Source organism: Mustela erminea, chromosome 16 (genome assembly GCF_009829155.1).
Source record: "Mustela erminea isolate mMusErm1 chromosome 16, mMusErm1.Pri, whole genome shotgun sequence".
NCBI lineage: Eukaryota > Metazoa > Chordata > Mammalia > Carnivora > Mustelidae > Mustela > Mustela erminea.
In genome coordinates, this window is record NC_045629.1 from 84,582,522 (window position 1) to 84,597,890 (window position 15,369).

Here is a 15,369-nt window from a genome sequence, read left to right on the forward strand (position 1 = left end):
TCTGGGGGAGGGGGCAGGAGGTCAGCACGCCCATCCCCAGGCCCTACCTCCTCCTCCTCCATGCGGCGCAGAGTTTCACTGATGAACTTGATGTACTGACTGGTGAGGGTGGTCAGCTCGCTGTACCTCGTGCGCAGGTCTACGTACTGGGGGGGAGGGGGCAGCCAGGGTCAGGCCTGCAGGGGGCCTCGGGCCCAGGCAGCCCACCCGGCCCCACCAGCCCCACCCCCGGCCCACCTCCTGGATGACACTCTCAGAGCCGGACTGGACCTTGGGCTTCTTGGCCGGGGAGGCCACCGGCTCCAGCTGCGCCTTGTACGTGACCAGCTGCAGCTCATAGTCCTGTGAAGACAAACAAGTTGGCCACCAGCTTCCCGCTCCCCTCCCGCTGCGCCTGACCATGCCTTGGGCTTCTGCCAGGGTGACCTGCGCCCGGGGCACCTCCTCTGCGGAGCCTCACCTTGATAGCGTTGATGTACTGCTTCGCCAGGCGCTGGCACTCCTCCACCTTCTCCCCGTGCTGCTCGATCTCCTCCAGCAGGGCCTGGGAGGGGAGGGCGGTCAGCAGCCGCCCGCCCCCGCGGCCCCCGCCCCCGCCCCCGCAGCCCCCACCCCCGCCCCGCTGGCCCGCACCCACCTTCTCCTGCCGCAGCTGCTCCCGCACCGCCTGGCTGTCAGCCAGAGGCACGGCCTGGATCTGCTCCTGCCGCCGCTTGGCGTCCCGCAGCCAGGCGTCCAGCGGGTCGGCGCTCTCGCGGTAGTAGCGCAGCTGCCGGCCCAGCTGCTCCAGCTCACGCAGCCGCACGTCGGTCTGGCTCAGCACCGCCTGCCAGCGCTCCAGCAGCGGCGCGACCCGCTCGCGCCAGCGCTCCACCTCCACGTCCCGCTCGCCGTGCTGCCGCTGCAGCCGCTCGCCCACTGCCTGCGCCCCCCGCAGCTCCTCCCGCAGGGCATCGAACACGGGCTGCTGGGATTCGGCCTGGCCCCGGAGCTTCTGTAGAGGGGCGGGCGTCGTCTCAGCCCCGGGGACCCGCCCCTGGCCCCCAGGGCACAGCCCACTCCAGCCTCCTGGGGAGGCCCCGGCCCCGCCCCCGCCCCACCTTCAGGGCAGCCTTGGTGGCCTCCAGCTCGGGGAGGGTGGCGGGCACAGCCTGGGCCTCCTTGAGCTGCTCCTCGTGGGCCCTGAGCACCTCCTCGGCGCCCTGCGTGCTGCGGATCACCAGACTGATGGTCTTGAGCCTGCGGGGAGAGGGGGCTCAGCACCAGTCCCTGCACAGCGGACCACAGGACTCCTGTGGTCACAGGTGCCCGCGAGATGAACAGAGGCCTCGGCGAGAGGGTGGCTGGGGTGCTCGGGGACCCAGGGACACGCCAGCTCCGACTGAGTCCTGGAGACAGCTGTGCTGTCCAGAGAAAGCCCTGGGCCCTGGGAGAAGCTCTCAGCCTTCCGGGTCCAAAACTGGGTAAAGGGTGACACCACGTACCACGTGGTGATGTTTCTGACCTATCTGCCTTTGTGCGGAAAGGACAAGTAACACTTGGACGTGCTATTTACGCCACAGACGTTACAGAAGGACCACAGGCCCTGGGAGCCAGTCCGTGGTGAGACCGAGGGAAGGTGTAGAGAATCGCATGCCACCCTTCCCAGGGGTCAGAGCCCCAGGAGGTCCGCGCCGGAGCGAGTCGCAAGGGGCCGGCAGAGGAAGGGGCCTGGGAAGGGCTGCATTTCCCCCGAGACACGGCAGTGAGTGCGGACTCGGGGGGTGGGCTGCAGCCTCCAGGAAGACCTCAGCCTCAGGCCCGCTCCCCACGGCGCCCCACCTGCGTGCCCTCTGCAGCTCCTCATCCCCAACCGGCACCAAGACTGGCGCCCAACCCTGGCCAAGCCCCCGTCTGAACCTCACAGGTCACGGGCCACCTCCCCTTCCTCCCCCGGCCCGCACACCCGCAGTCCCATGCCTCAGTGAGCCGTACTGAACCCCCTTCCCACGTCAGGTCACCAGCAACCCCCACCTTTGGGACACATCAGGGCTGTGCCCTCTGGCCACATCCACACCCACCATCCTGGTCCACACCCGCTCCTCGGCCAGAACACTCAGCAGACCCTTCCTCCTGGCCCCCATCCACCTGTCCTCCGCCAGCGCACAGCGCGCAGGCCCCCCACCCTCGCAGCTCCTGGCCACCCATAGGCTCACTCACTTCTCCAGGTAGATGGCAGACAGGCTGCGGACCTGCTCCAGCTTGCCCAGGGTGAGCTCCAGCTCCGAGCGCAGAGTGGGGGCGGCGGGGGATGGCTCAGGCAGGGCCAGGACCTTCTCGGCCTCGGCGGACAGCCGGGCGACCCCCTTGCCCAGCCCCTCCACCTCCGCCTGTGCTTTCTGGGGAGAAACCGCGCAGGGCGTGAGCTGACGAGGAGCCCCACACCCAGCACCCGGGGAAGGCTAGGGAGGGCAGGCTGGGAGGGGCGCAGGGGGGGGGGCCAGGGGCCTGCCTGCTGCTCTGCGATGCGCTGGGCGCACTCCCGCGCAGGCTCCTCGTCCAGCGGCAGCCGCAAGCGGTGCACCGTGCGGGTCTCGCAGGCCTCCAGCTGCAGCCGGATGTCCTTGAGCTCGGAGATGCACTGCTGGCAGCGGGACTCCTCCTGTGCACCTGGGGACGCGTGCTGCTCAGGGGCCTGCCCGGCCTGTCCCCCAAGGCCCCCCACCCCCCACACAGCTCCCACCACTCAGGCCCCCTGCCGCAGGTCTGCCGCCGCCTACCTTGCTCCGCACTCTGCAGCAGCTGCTGGTAATGGCGGCTGCAGGAGCCATAGTCGCGCTCGGCCTGGAGCCGGTCCTCAGGCCCAAAGCTGCTGGCATCCTGACTGTCCCGCAGGAAGGCCTGGTAGTGCAGCTCTAGGCTGCGCAGGGCTTGCCGCTGCTCCTCCGGCTTCAGCGTCCGGAACTGCAGGCGGCACCAGGGGCTGAGCGTGGGCAAGGGGCAGCTGGCCCGCGAGGTGCCTCCCGCCCTTCCCCCGCCCCACACGGCCCCGTGGGTGACTCCTACCGTGACCAGGGACCAGGAGCGGATGAGCTGCAGGTCGCGGCTGAGGCTCTGCCATGCCAGCAGACTCTTCATGTCCACGTGCAGCTGGTGCCACAGAGTGACCAGGGCCTGGTGCTGGGCCTCCAGCCTGCGGGTTAGTGCGCGGTCAGAGTCGTGGGGGCGCCTGCCCAGGGCCACCTGCTGCAGCCGCCAGCCCCCGGCCTTCCCACCTGGTGACGGCCTCGTGGGCCTCCTGGTTGGGCGGGGGCACGAGGAAGCACACGGAAGGCACGGCGGCCTCGCTGCCGGAGCTGCTGAGCACCTTCCAGTGAGACGGCTGCGCAGCGCCCAACAGCTGACACTCGTCGCCCTTGTGCACGGTCACCTGCGGGAGCCGCAGCGGTCACAGAGCGGTCGTGCGGCCCCCCACTGGGCCCCGCCTGGGGTGCCCTCTGCCCGGCCCTCACCTCCGCCTGCTTGTAGTCGCACGCGGCCAGCAGCGGCACACGGCCCCTCATGGGCTGTGCTAGGTTTCGGGGCTTCAGCTGCACGATGGCCTTGGCCCGCTTGGCCAGGCCTGAGAGGTGTGCCCTGTACTCATTCAGCTGGTCCTTCTCATCCTGCCAGGGAGAGAAGGCTCAGAGACCACGATCCAGGAGGTAAGACCGGGGTAGCAACCCAGGGCTCGGCCCCCAACACATCCTGCTGACCCTCCTTTTTTCCCGGCCCAGACTCTGCACCCCCCTCCCCTAGGGCCCCACGCTGGGCCCCCCAAGAGCAGCCCTAGCCACGCCTGGCCACACGATGTCCTCCCCCCATGGAAGGTCATCCACCTCCGCCCATCTCACTCCTCCACGGGTCCAAAGCCCACCGAGGACTGTCAGAGGCTGTGGTCAGTCTATCCGGGAACCGCCCGGGTCTCGTGCCTCTGCCAGAAGACCCCCTGGCCTTCGCTGCCCCCAGCTTCTGCTCCCAGGGGCCCCCAGCCGGCAGGACTGTCCAGTGTCCTTCCCCGCGCCCCCCCGCCAAGCCCGCCCCTGCCCCAGGGCACATGGGCACCAGACCCAGACGCCTCTCTGCCAGCTGACCGTGCCGGTGGTGGGGTGGCTGACCAGGTCTCTGCTCGCTCTGGAAGCTCAGGTGACGAGCTCACGTTGCTCTAGCTGCCACTCCGCCACCACTCCAGGACCCAGCACTAACCTCTGAGTGCCCCCCAACCCCCGTCTGGTCTTCCCCCTGGCACCCTGGTCCCCCCCACTGCTGCACGCCCACCCCCACCCCCACAGGGACCCTCACGAAGCAGCCGTGCAGCACAGACTCTGAGCCAGCCTCTCTGGGCTCCTGGGGGGGGACCCGCACTCCCCCCACGGCCACAGCTGCCTCCGCCAGGCCGTTGCATCCTGGAAGGGGACAGCCATGTGCCCTCACGGCTCCGGGCCCCGAAGCCCCACTCATCACCCCGGGCCGGCCGAGGCCTGCGCTCCCTCACCTGGGCGTCCTGCAGCAGGTCCTCCAGGCGCGTGACGGTGACGGAGCGGTCACAGGTGTACTTCCTGCGCAGCGTCTCCTGCAGCTTCCGGAGCTGCTCCTCGGTCTCCCGCACATCCGAGAAGAACTGGGAAGGAAAGAGGGTCACATGGGGCCCAGGGGCCTCTGGCTGCAGAGGACTCTGACGCGAGCCCCGCAGGACCGCGCCGACCCAGCTTCGCCCCCTGCAAACGGACACGGGGAGGGGCCCTGCACCCCCTGCTGCGGTCTGGGGCCCCTCGGGGACGCCGCAGCTGACCCGGGAGGAGCCCGTTCTCACCTGGAAGTAGGCCGTGTTCTCCTTCAGGTGCGTCTCGATGCAGCAACACAGCTGTAGCATCCAGCTCCACTGGGTCTGCAGGGCCGCCTGAAAGGACTGCATCCCCCATCGACCCTCAGGCTCCCCGTCGGCTGTGGCCGTCCCCCACGGCCTGCCCTCACACCCCCCGTGGCCGCCAGGGTCCCCGGGGCAGTCCCCCACGGCCACCGCGGTCCCCGCGGCCGTCCCTCACGGCCTGCCCAACCCCCCCCCCGTGCCCACGAGGGGCCCTGGCGCACCCCACCTCCACTGTGGGCCGAGCAGGGTGCCCCTCCCGCAGCAGCCGGTCCCCGGTGCTCTGAATCTCCTTGATTTTCTTCTCCCGCAGCTCCAGCTCACGCATCAGGGCCTGACATGGAGGCAGAGGGCTCAGGAATGGTGTCGGGCCCTCGCCAGGGTCCACCAGTCTCCCATAAGCGTCCCCCCACCAGCCAGCACCCGGGGACCCCACAGGGGCAGGACAGTCCTGAAGATTCCGGAAGGCGGCCTCACCGAGTAGCTCTCCTTCTTGGCGGCCATGTTGGAGTTGCGCTCCCCCCAGTCGAAGCCCACCTCCTCCTCCTCCTTCTCACTGAGCCACATCAGCTCCTTGGTGGCCGCCGCCACAAAGCCATGCAGGCTCTCCAGCCAGCGGAGACGGGCCTTGGAGGAGTTCTGCGGGGCGGCGAGAGCCCGTCAGCGGATCCCACCGTCCGGTCCCTCTGTCCCGTCCCCGCCGTCCCCGCCCCCAGCCGCAGCCGGCACTCACCAGGAGCTTGGCGTACTGCAGGTCCAGCCGGCCCAGGCAGTCTCTGTAGGCGCTGCGGGGGGCCGGGGCGAGCTGGCCCTGCGGGAGACGGAAGCAGTGACGCTTACCGCGGCCAGGACCCACACCCCTCACCCCGACGGCCCGCCCCTGGGCGCCCGCGTACCTCGTCGGCTCGCGCCCGTTCAATCTTGGCACGGAACTCCTCGACGGACTGGTGCAGGCCACGGTGGCTGCCCAGCTGGGCCTCCACACTGGGCAGGTCCCCACCCCACTCCGCACTGTCCACCCGCCGCTGGTTCTCCTCCACCCAGGCCAGCAGGTCCTGCAAGTAGCGCAGCGTGACGTCCTCCAGCTCGGGGCGCCTCTGCGTGGTCTGCACCGACACCGGGGTCACGGGCGCCGCTACACCCGTCTTCAGCCGGAGGTTGTACTCGGTCCGGATGGCCACCAGGCGCTCGTGCAGGCGGTAGACCCTGGCGGCAGAGGGGGCGCGGGAGGATGAGCCGGTCGCCAGAGCGCCAGAGCGCCGGAGTCACCCCCACCCAGGCGAGGGGCGCGGCCCACCTGCGGTACATCTGCTCCCCCTGCGGGTGCCGCCCATCCTTGAGCGTCTGCACGTCGTTGAACAGTAGGCGGATCATGCCGTCGGCCTTGTCCAGGTCACGCTCCACCTCAGCCGCCCGCTGGGGTGCCTTGCCTGCAGCCAGCAGCCGGACGTCCTGCAGGGCGTCCCCAGCGCTTAGGGCCTGCGGGCAGGCAGCCTCCTGACTGCCCAGGGTCCCGATACGCTCTCCCGGCCAGACTGCCCGTCCCCGGCTCTCTGGGGGAATATGCTGACCCCCGGGGCTCCCTGCACATGGTTCCGGGCCCCATCTGCCTCCACAAGCTCCGGCCCAGGCTCACAGCCCCAGCCCCACTGGGCCCCATGAGTGTGGGGCCCTCCCTGCCAGCTCCTCTGGGCAGCAAGCCTCCCAGGCCTGGCACCGGGTTCGGTGGCCTCCTATGTGTCCTGCCCAGCGCTCGGAAACCAGCTCTGCCCAAAGGGAGCGATCAGAGTTGGCAGCACCGCAGGGGAGGAGCTGGGGCTGCTCTCCACCCACTGGCCACAGGGCGTGGCTGGCTCCCGGCGCTTCCCGCCTCCCCCCTGCCTGCCCCTCCCCCGCCCCCCTCACCGACTGCAGCAGGGCGTCGGCGTGGTTCAGTTGCTCCTCACACAGCCCGGCCTCCATCTGCAGTTTGCTCACGACGCGCTGAAGACACTCCAGCCTGCGGAGCGCGGCGCCCCCCGGGAGCCGCCGTGAGTGGGGTCCTCCTGCCGGGCTCCAGGACGTACGCCCCTCCTGCCACGGGCCTCCCTGCCCGCCCGCGGCCCACAGCAGAGCTGGCCCCAGTGTGGGATTCCCAGCCCGGGGGTGGTTTCCTCCCCAGGCAGTGACTCACCCTCGGGTGGCTCCCCGAGGCCGCGGGCCCCACCCCCCAGCTGCCTCCCCCAGCCCTGCCCCCGCCCACCTCTCAAACTCGCCACGGAGCTGCTTCTCCCGCTCCAGGATGGCCACGTGCAGCTTGCCCCACTCCTTCTCCACGTCCAGCGGGTGGTAGCCGGGGGGCACCTTGAGCTGGCCGGCTTGCACCGCACCCTGTGGGCAGGGCCCGAGCTCAGGGGGGTAGGGGCCGAGCCCCCCAGAGCCCCCCAGCATGCCCACCCTGGAACAGCTCTAGTTCTAACAGCTCAGCCACGAGGCCCTGCCCTCCCTGCTGAAGAGGGCCTCACTCCCCCCAGCACTGCCCCCGCTCCCCCCGTCCAGGACACCCCCTCACCTCCAGGGACTGGAAGATACCCTTGGAGCGGTTCTTGTCCGCCTCCTTGGCCGGAAGCTCCGTCTCCTTAAACTTCAGGAACTGGCACCACAAGATCTGTGGAGAAGCGTGTGTTGAGCTGCCTGCCTGGGCCGCATGGGGCCAGGCACGGGGGGGTGGGGGGGGAGGCCAGGCCCACCTCGATCTCCTCAAAGCTGGAGGGAAACCGGCGCTCCTCGAAGGCCGCGGTGTGATGGCGGACCCACTGCAGCAGCAGCAGCACGAGCTCCCGGTACTCCTGCCAGCGCAGCTGCAGCTCCTGCGGCCAGGGCGGGGGAGCCGTGAGGCGCAGCCAGCCCCCCCCAGCCGCCGGGACCACCCCCACCCCGCCCCTGGCCAGCTCCCCCCAGCCGTCCCCCCTCCCCGGCCCGCCCCCACCCACCAGCCGCCACTCACGCTGGCCTTCACGCCGTCCTGCACGTCAGGCACCCGCGGCATGGCGTCGTACAGGGACGAGACGTAGGTGATGATGGACTTCTCGTCGGGCTGTGGGACGTCCACATCTGCAGGGAAGGGACCAACATCAGAGAGGGCCCAGCAAGGGGCAGCGGAGGGGCGGGGGCGGGGGACAGGGCACGCACCCTCAGGGTCCAGGAGCCGTGTCACCCCCAGGTCCCGCTCTGCCACAGAGAAGGCCTGATCCAGGTTCTCCAGGTTGGTCTGACGGAACACCTTGTTCATGTCGATGAGCATGGGCCTGTGGGCAGAGGGGTGGGGGGACCGTGAGGCCCGTGCGGCAGGTCACTCACCCTGAAAACGACCCCCCCACCTCTCTAGTGCCCAGTACTGCCTGCCTACGTGGCCTTGCTTCTGGAGCTCAAGAAGCCTACACTGGGCACAGAGGCTGGAACACACCAAGCAGAGGCTCCCCGAAGCCTACACTGGGCACAGAGGCTAGAACACACCAAGCACAGGCTCCCCGACTGCGGACGGTTCCTGCGGCTGCCCTGTCCCCCAGGCCTCAGGTTCTGGGCTGGGGCAAAGGTCCACTGAGAGGCATTCCCACCGTGGCCTGGCCACCCTGGCCCCTTCTGGGGCGTGCACGTGGGGCTGAGGCCCCGGCTCTGAGAGCCATCAGCTCACTCGCCATCTGGCTCAAGGAAGCCAGTGAAGCCTCAGAAAGGCTCCGGGCAGAGGCGGGCCATGGGGGCCGGGCCTGCCTGCACCCTTCCAGAGGGCTGGGCTGGCACAGGCACACAGCCCCTCGGGCAGCGGGTTCCCGTCGCAGCAGATGCCCCTCCCGCCACTGCCCCTGCCCCAACTTGCTAGCAGTCGCCCAGCTGAGACGCCCTGGGGCGCCCCGGGCCACATACTTGTGCCGGTGAATGATGGCATTGAAGAGGCGGCCGTCCCGCCAGCTGGAGGTGAAGTTGTCACAGCGCAGGCCTTGGTAGCCCTCCACCATGCGCTGGGACCACAGCAGCAGCTTCTCCTTGGCCGTCATGTCCTCGGACTGTCCGCTCACCTGGATGTCGGAGATCTGCCCCGCGCGGGAGGCCAGCAGCACTCAGCCACAGCCCACGCCCCGCCTGGCACCCACGGGCGCTTATCTGAGTCCGTGCAAGCACGCGGGCCCCGTGGGAGCCCCCAGGCCAGCGGAGGCAGAGGGAGGCCTCCAGGTTCCTCCCCCATCAGTGCCACCACCCAAGATGCTTTCGCCGGGCTGCCCCGGAATACGTCAGCGCCCCCAGGCCCTGCCCCCGTCACAGGGTGGGCACCATGGATGCCTCCCTGAGCTGCTGGAGGCCAGGCCCTAGGAGGGCAGCCGTGGGCACCAGGGCCAGCCCAGAAGCCGCAGGCCTAGGAAAGGTGGTCCCAGTGGGGATGGGGCCCAGGTCAGCCGCCCCCCGACTCCAGAATGGGGGTGGGGTCTCTGGGGGATGGGCACGTTCCGGGGGGGCAGCCTGTCAGCCTGCCAGCCTGTGTGACTCAGCTGCTGTGCCCCCAGGCTCTGCCTGCTCAGCTCCTAGATTTGTGGCTTCCTGTGCGGCTGGGGCGGGCAGCGGGTGAGTCAGCCAGTGCAGCGGGTGCTTCTCCAAAACCCTCCCGGGCGGGAGGCCGCACGTTGCACAGAGAACACATTCCTCTGCAGGGAGGCTCTTCGGCCCTGCCCAGCCGGGGTCAGAGGGCACAGCACAGGAAGGCCCCAGAGAGAGCCTGGAGCCCTCAGGCCACGGGGCTAGCTCAGGGCATGGGCGCTGTCTGGGGCTGGGCTTGGGGCTGGCAGGAAGGTGCCAGGACGCCAAGGGCCCGGGCTCCTGGGCCACACGCCCCCTTGGCCGCCCGGCCAGCCCCAGACTACCTGGAAGTGAAGGATGATGGTCCAGATGAGGCCCAGGGTCAGCTTGGGGTTGCCGTCGGCGATGTCATCGTTCCTGATGTTGACCAGCTTCACCTGCACGCGACACCCACAGTCCCACTGCTGACCGGCCGGGGAGGGGGCTCGCGGCCGGGGAGGGGCTCGCGGCCGGGGAGGGGCTCGCGGCCGGGGTGGGGGCTCGCGGCCGGGGTGGGGGCTCCTGGCCTGGGAGGGGGCTCGCGGCCGGGGTGGGGGCTCGTGGCCGGGGTGGGGGCTCGCGGCCGGGGTGGGGGCTCGCGGCCGGGGTGGGGGCTCGCGGCCGGGGTGGGGGCTCCTGGCCTGGGAGGGGGCTTGCGGTCGGGGAGGGGGCTCGCGGCCGGGGTGGGGGCTCGCGGCCGGGGAGGGGGCTCGCGGCCGGGGTGGGGGCTCGCGGCCGGGGTGGGGGCTCGCGGCCGGGGTGGGGGCTCCTGGCCTGGGAGGGGGCTCGCGGCCGGGGTAGGGGCTCCTGGCCTGGGAGGGGGCTCGCGGCCGGGGAGGGGGCTCGCGGCCGGGGAGGGGGCTCGCGGCCGGGGTAGGGGCTCCTGGCCTGGGAGGGGGCTCGCGGCCGGGGTGGGGGCTCGCGGCCGGGGTGGGGGCTCGCGGCCGGGGTGGGGGCTCCTGGCCTGGGAGGGGGCTCGCGGTCGGGGAGGGGGCTCGCGGCCGGGGAGGGGGCTCCTGGCCGGGGAAGGGGCTCGTGGACGGGGAAGGGGCTCACGGCCCGGCCGGTCGAGTGGCCTCACCTGCCGGTGTCGCAGGTAGTCCAAGGCAATCTGGACATTCTGCAGCTTGTGGAAGCGCATCCTCCCCTTCTCACGGGGCTGCAGGAAGAGGCCTGGGCAGTCAGAACCCCAGGGCAGGGGCACGGTCCCACCTCCAGCCACAGCCCCCTGCCTGCCCTCAGAACCGCCAGGGCAACTGCGGGAATGGAAGCGACCGAGGGTCTTCCCCAGTGGGCAGCAGCCCTTCCCATGTGCCCGCGTCACCCTTCCCAGCTAGAAAAGGGGGGCCGGTGGCCCAGAGGCCAGACCCGGCAGGGGCTTTGGAAGTCCAGGAGCCAGGCCCAGGCTGTGGGAAGGAAGGAAGGGAGGAGACAATAACCAGGAAGCCGCGGGCGGAGGGCAGTGGCACGGGGGGCAGGGTCCTCCGGGACGGCGGCAGCAGCCCTGGTGGGCCCCAGTCCCGGGCACTGCCACAGGCAGGACACCGGGCGGCTGGATACAGAGCCACCTGCCTCCCCAAGCGCCAGGCACAGGTGGGTCCGGATGGGCCACCAGCCCCAGGTGATCCGGGCTCCCGGTCTTGGGGAGCGCACGCGCGGCCTCAGCCAGCACGCACAACCACTCACTCACCAGGCGCGAGCTCCTGATTACGTCCCGCTCTCTTGGCTGCCCGGCCAGAGCAGGGCATAGGGTAAAGGGCAGAGGCCAAGGTTCACAGTCCAAGCAGCAGAGAAACCAAAGCAGAGCAGAGCGTGAGGTTACAGAGAGCAGCAGGGCCGCGAGCCCACGGCACGGGGAACAGGCCACATTCCCAGGCTGGGCCCAACGCTCCAGGCCGGGAGACCCAGGAGGGGCCGAGGCCAGGCTAGATGTGGAGTGGGCGTGTGGGAAAGGCCCCGAGAGAGGAAGGCAGGCAGGGCGTCCAGGTGAGAGGCAGGCGGGGCCCCGGAGGGGACAGGCGGGCAGGGACACGCACCAGGCTGTCCCCGGAGAGCACCTCCAGCAGGGAGATGAGGTTGTGGCCATCACGGAGGTCTTCATACAGGTCGCTGATGTGTCTCTGGGCCTGCGGGGACAGCGATACTGGGCTGCTACACAGCCGCCACCAGGCCCTGGTGGAGGGGGGACAGGCCCTGACCCCAGAATGTGCCCCGCCCCCACCGAGGCACCTACCTCTGCCCTCCAGTGCTAGGAGGAGAGCAGGAGAGGCCGGAGGAGGAGGAGGAGGAGGAGGAAGAGAGGGAGGCAGGAGCAGGAGCAGGGAGGGGGAGGCACAGAGAAGAGAGAAGAACAGATTTCAGAGAGGAGAGGTGAGGCCCGGCCGACAGCGAGAGCAGCCCTGGTTCCAGCCGTAGGGCCAGGGCGCCCTCCTCCACCCCATGGCCCCGCACACACATGCACACACGCGTCCACGCGCCACCGACCTTGATGAGGTGTTTGTTGACCCACTTGGTGAAGGTCTTCTTCTGCACACGATCCCGTTCATCTGAGAGAGACAAAGCCAGGTGACCTGAGGCCTGGGAGCAGCCGCAGGGGCCCCCAGGAGGCGACCACCAGGCAGACACAGTGGGCGGCACCTGAAGAGGGTCTCAGAATCCCAGAGACCTAGCACCCTCCCACGCGCGGGCTCGGGTGCTGGGCAGGAGGGGCTCCTCCGCTCAATCCCCTATTGTCTCGCTGGAGATGGGAGGGTCCAGAGCTGGCAGCCACTCTCCAGGCCCGCGGAGTCCAAGTCCCGGCTGCCCCACCCCCACACACGCTGCCTTAGAGACCCGCAGAAAGGTTCCCGGTCAGGACCCAGGGCAGGGGCGGGATGAGCGGAACGCTGTACCCTCCCAACAGGGCAGCCGGCTTCCCCAGGGCCCAGGGAGCCCCCACCCACCACGGCCCTATAATCAAGATCCAGAGCCCAGTGCCAGCCTTGCCAACACAGGCCAGCGCTCTCCATGCCGGGCACCAGTGGCTGCCCACGCCCCACCCCCACCCCAGCTCTGCACTGGGACGGGGTGTGTCACACAGGCCCGGGGCCCTAGCTGGTCTCAGACTCTGTCCCTGCGTTCAGGGTCCCCACCCCCGCCGGGTGCCAGGCTTCCTGCGGCAGGAAGTGGCCCTGCCCAGCAGGGTTGCCCACTACCTTTCTTGCCCTCCGAGGCCCTGAGCACAGCCAGGTAGAGATTGTCCTCCGAGCTGGTTCTCTTGCGGCCCAGGCCCTCGGGCTCCGGCACCCGCAGCCGGTGCTGAGACATGGTGCCGCCCACCCCTCTGGCGCTCAGTCCCCAGGCCCCCCGCGCTGAGCTCCGGCCCTCGTGGCACACAGGTGGCTGGAGGCTGGCGCTGCACGGGACCCGCGGGCTTGCTCGGCTCCAGGCAGAGCTGGTGTGGCCGCTCCCTGCCCGCCGGACTCGTCGGGCTGCTGTCCCCGCCCCGAGCCCCACCCCGCCCTGCCCACGCCCCTCCCCCCCAGCGGGAAGGAGGAAGGTGGCCCCTCCCCCACGGCCACACCCAGGGCCCCACAGAAACAGGAAACCCAGGGGTTTCCTCACCCACCGGCTGCCACAGTCCCAGAGGGACACCCAGGGATTTGAGGGGCCTGGCACTTTGCTGCACACCTCCTGCTGCCAGGACCACTCCAGCCCCCCAGCCACCCCACGGGACACCCTGCCACAGGGAGGGGTGCCTGAGTGTGGCTGGGCCCAGGGTGCCCCGAGGCCACACCTCCCTTCAGGACTTCAGCCCAAGTCCACCCCTCAGCCTGCCCACCCTGTCAGCTGGGACCCCAGGCTGAGTGACCCTGAACTGGGGAATGAGCTAACCGCCTCTTTTTTGCAGCCCTACAGACCACATCCTTAGCCCTATTTCTTTGGCCTCCGCCTCTTGCTAGGCCCCACGATGCCCCAGCTCAGGAGCCACTATGGTCCCGTGCCGGCCCGGCCCTTCTGAGCTGCCAACCAGGCACATCCTGGAGCAGTGCCCCCTGTCCAGAGGCACAGCACACGGCGGGGCAGGAGCGGGCACATAGCTGAGCGTTGACTCATCAGGCAGGACCGCCCAGCCCCAATCTGCAGGAACTCGGCCTGAGTTGGGGGGAGGAGGGGTGCAGGGGGCACTGGGGAGGGGGGGGAGGGGGCACCAGTGAGTCAGGGTCTGGGAGGGGACCCGAGTGACTCACAGGAGAGGAAACCACACCTGGGGGCTGTTTGTGGTCGGGCGGGGCTCACAGAGAGCAGCAGTTCAGGGCGGAGCGAAGGGTGCCCGGGTGCAGCCCGGCTTCCTCAGGTCTGGGCAGACCCGCCTATGGCCGGCACTCCTGCCCCAGCCGCCCAAACAGCCACAAGAATTTTCCAGTCAGAGCATCTGGCTTGATGCGATCCAGCTGCGAGCAGGAGCCCCCCCTACCCTGAGCCTCCCCGCCAAGGTTCCGGGAAAAGCTCACCCCACCCCCGTCCGTGCTGCCCCTCTGTGGCCACAGGAGGGCGCCCAAACACCACGGGGTAAGGGGGGCGCCGGCCAGGAGGAGCAGCTAACAGCCCACCGCTGCCCACGTCTAAGTGACACAGCCAGACCCTCAGGCTTGGAGCCCGGGCTCTGCACCTGGCTCCAGACGCAGGATGGAGGTCCAGCTCCACACTCCCCACCCCCCATGCAGAGCCCGGGGCAGCGAGGTGGCTTGGGGAGGCGGTCTCCACAAGCCCACCGGACATCAGCTCTCCACGCTCCCGAAGGCCTCCCAAATCTGGCTCCCAATACACCCACCTGCCCCCTCCCCAGGTGTGGAGCGGGCAGAAATGCCCCTTCAGAGGACACCTTGCCCTAGCAGCCGCCCAGAGTTCCAGAAGCCTAGACTGAGCACGTGCAACAAGCAGCCACTGGGCAAGGCCAGCACCAGCACCAGCGGGGAGGCAGGGGCCCCTGCCAGCCAGGGTGTGGGTGTCGTTCTGGGGAAGGTCCCTGGGAATGGGCCAGGAGGTGCGAGCAGGGAATTCTAGGACAAACAGGACCCAGGAGCCAGGGCCTGAAGTCTGACACTGGTGGGAGCCCTCACCCCCGGCCCCAGCCCAAGCTCCGTCTCCAGCTTTCTGCCACTCGGGGTCTCCAAGGATGCTGGGGAGGGTGGGCAGCCGCAGCACCTGCTGCCCCAGGGAAGCTCTCCTCCCTCTGAGCTCCCCCTTTCCCTCCACCTCCAAAGGCCTTTCTTCCCAGCCCTGCCTGCCCCCCGCTACCCTCCGCCATCAGATTCAGGCCCTCAAACCAAGAGGCAAGCCCTCCCAGGCTGGCTCAGCCTGCGTGCCCTCCCCCAGGCACACCGGCCTCCCAACACTGCTGGCCTCAGCTGGCCCCCTCCCCAGCAGGGGCGCTCCCGCCTTGTACTGTCCAGAACAGCAGATTTTCTGCCGCCAGCCGGGGTCCCCCGGAGCCGCCCACGACCCTTTCAGGGGTATCATCGCCCCTTTGTACAGATGTGGAAACTCAGGCTGAAGATCCCACAGCTAAGGAAGACGCTCCTGGGACGGGAAACCTCCGGACCGAGGGTAGCCCGCTGGCCGAGGAGAGCCCCAAGGCCGCAGAGGGCCTGGAGCGCCGCCGCCGCGCCTCCCTCCCGCCCTCCCCCGGCGTCCCGACTGCCCACGGCCTGGGGCCCAACGCAGAAGGAAACCGCGGCCGAAGCCCAGGCCGGCCCCGCCCACCTTCCCAGCCCCGGGCTCCAGACGAGGAACCGAGGGGCCCGACGGGACGGAGCTCGCCTTCCCAGGTGTTTCCGCAGCGGGGGGCGGGGCTGCACCTGGGGCGCGCGCTCCGCCCCTTCCCGGAGCCGGCGGCTCCCCCGGAGGCCGTGCCC

At 70.0% G+C, this 15,369-nt stretch overlaps 1 protein-coding gene across 31 annotated transcripts in view; it reads right to left on the reverse strand.

The window, feature by feature from the left end:
* PLEC (plectin) overlaps positions 1-15,369 on the reverse strand; it is a 55,372-nt gene that overhangs the window by 11,667 nt on the left and 28,336 nt on the right. For 8 of the 31 annotated variants that reach the window (XM_032315840.1, XM_032315841.1, XM_032315854.1 and 5 more), the window contains 31 exons: positions 11,957-12,018; positions 11,706-11,720; positions 11,509-11,598; positions 11,163-11,198; positions 10,554-10,631; positions 9,778-9,870; positions 8,789-8,955; positions 8,057-8,172; positions 7,872-7,978; positions 7,615-7,734; positions 7,437-7,532; positions 7,128-7,255; positions 6,791-6,884; positions 6,183-6,364; positions 5,782-6,091; positions 5,619-5,696; positions 5,363-5,524; positions 5,115-5,219; positions 4,832-4,927; positions 4,514-4,639; positions 3,492-3,644; positions 3,255-3,409; positions 3,046-3,172; positions 2,760-2,943; positions 2,492-2,649; positions 2,200-2,378; positions 1,101-1,239; positions 638-994; positions 461-544; positions 238-342; positions 48-146 (listed from right to left, as the gene is read on the reverse strand). In XM_032315840.1, the coding sequence (XP_032171731.1) occupies positions 48-146; positions 238-342; positions 461-544; positions 638-994; positions 1,101-1,239; positions 2,200-2,378; positions 2,492-2,649; positions 2,760-2,943; positions 3,046-3,172; positions 3,255-3,409; positions 3,492-3,644; positions 4,514-4,639; positions 4,832-4,927; positions 5,115-5,219; positions 5,363-5,524; positions 5,619-5,696; positions 5,782-6,091; positions 6,183-6,364; positions 6,791-6,884; positions 7,128-7,255; positions 7,437-7,532; positions 7,615-7,734; positions 7,872-7,978; positions 8,057-8,172; positions 8,789-8,955; positions 9,778-9,870; positions 10,554-10,631; positions 11,163-11,198; positions 11,509-11,598; positions 11,706-11,720; positions 11,957-12,018 (4,001 nt within the window). Of the gene's footprint in view, positions 1-47; positions 147-237; positions 343-460; positions 545-637; positions 995-1,100; positions 1,240-2,199; positions 2,379-2,491; positions 2,650-2,759; positions 2,944-3,045; positions 3,173-3,254; positions 3,410-3,491; positions 3,645-4,513; positions 4,640-4,831; positions 4,928-5,114; positions 5,220-5,362; positions 5,525-5,618; positions 5,697-5,781; positions 6,092-6,182; positions 6,365-6,790; positions 6,885-7,127; positions 7,256-7,436; positions 7,533-7,614; positions 7,735-7,871; positions 7,979-8,056; positions 8,173-8,788; positions 8,956-9,777; positions 9,871-10,553; positions 10,632-11,162; positions 11,199-11,508; positions 11,599-11,705; positions 11,721-11,956; positions 12,019-12,666; positions 12,949-15,369 lie in introns of those variants that run through there. The other 23 variants (XM_032315842.1, XM_032315855.1, XM_032315862.1 and 20 more) reach the window with 9 other exon arrangements.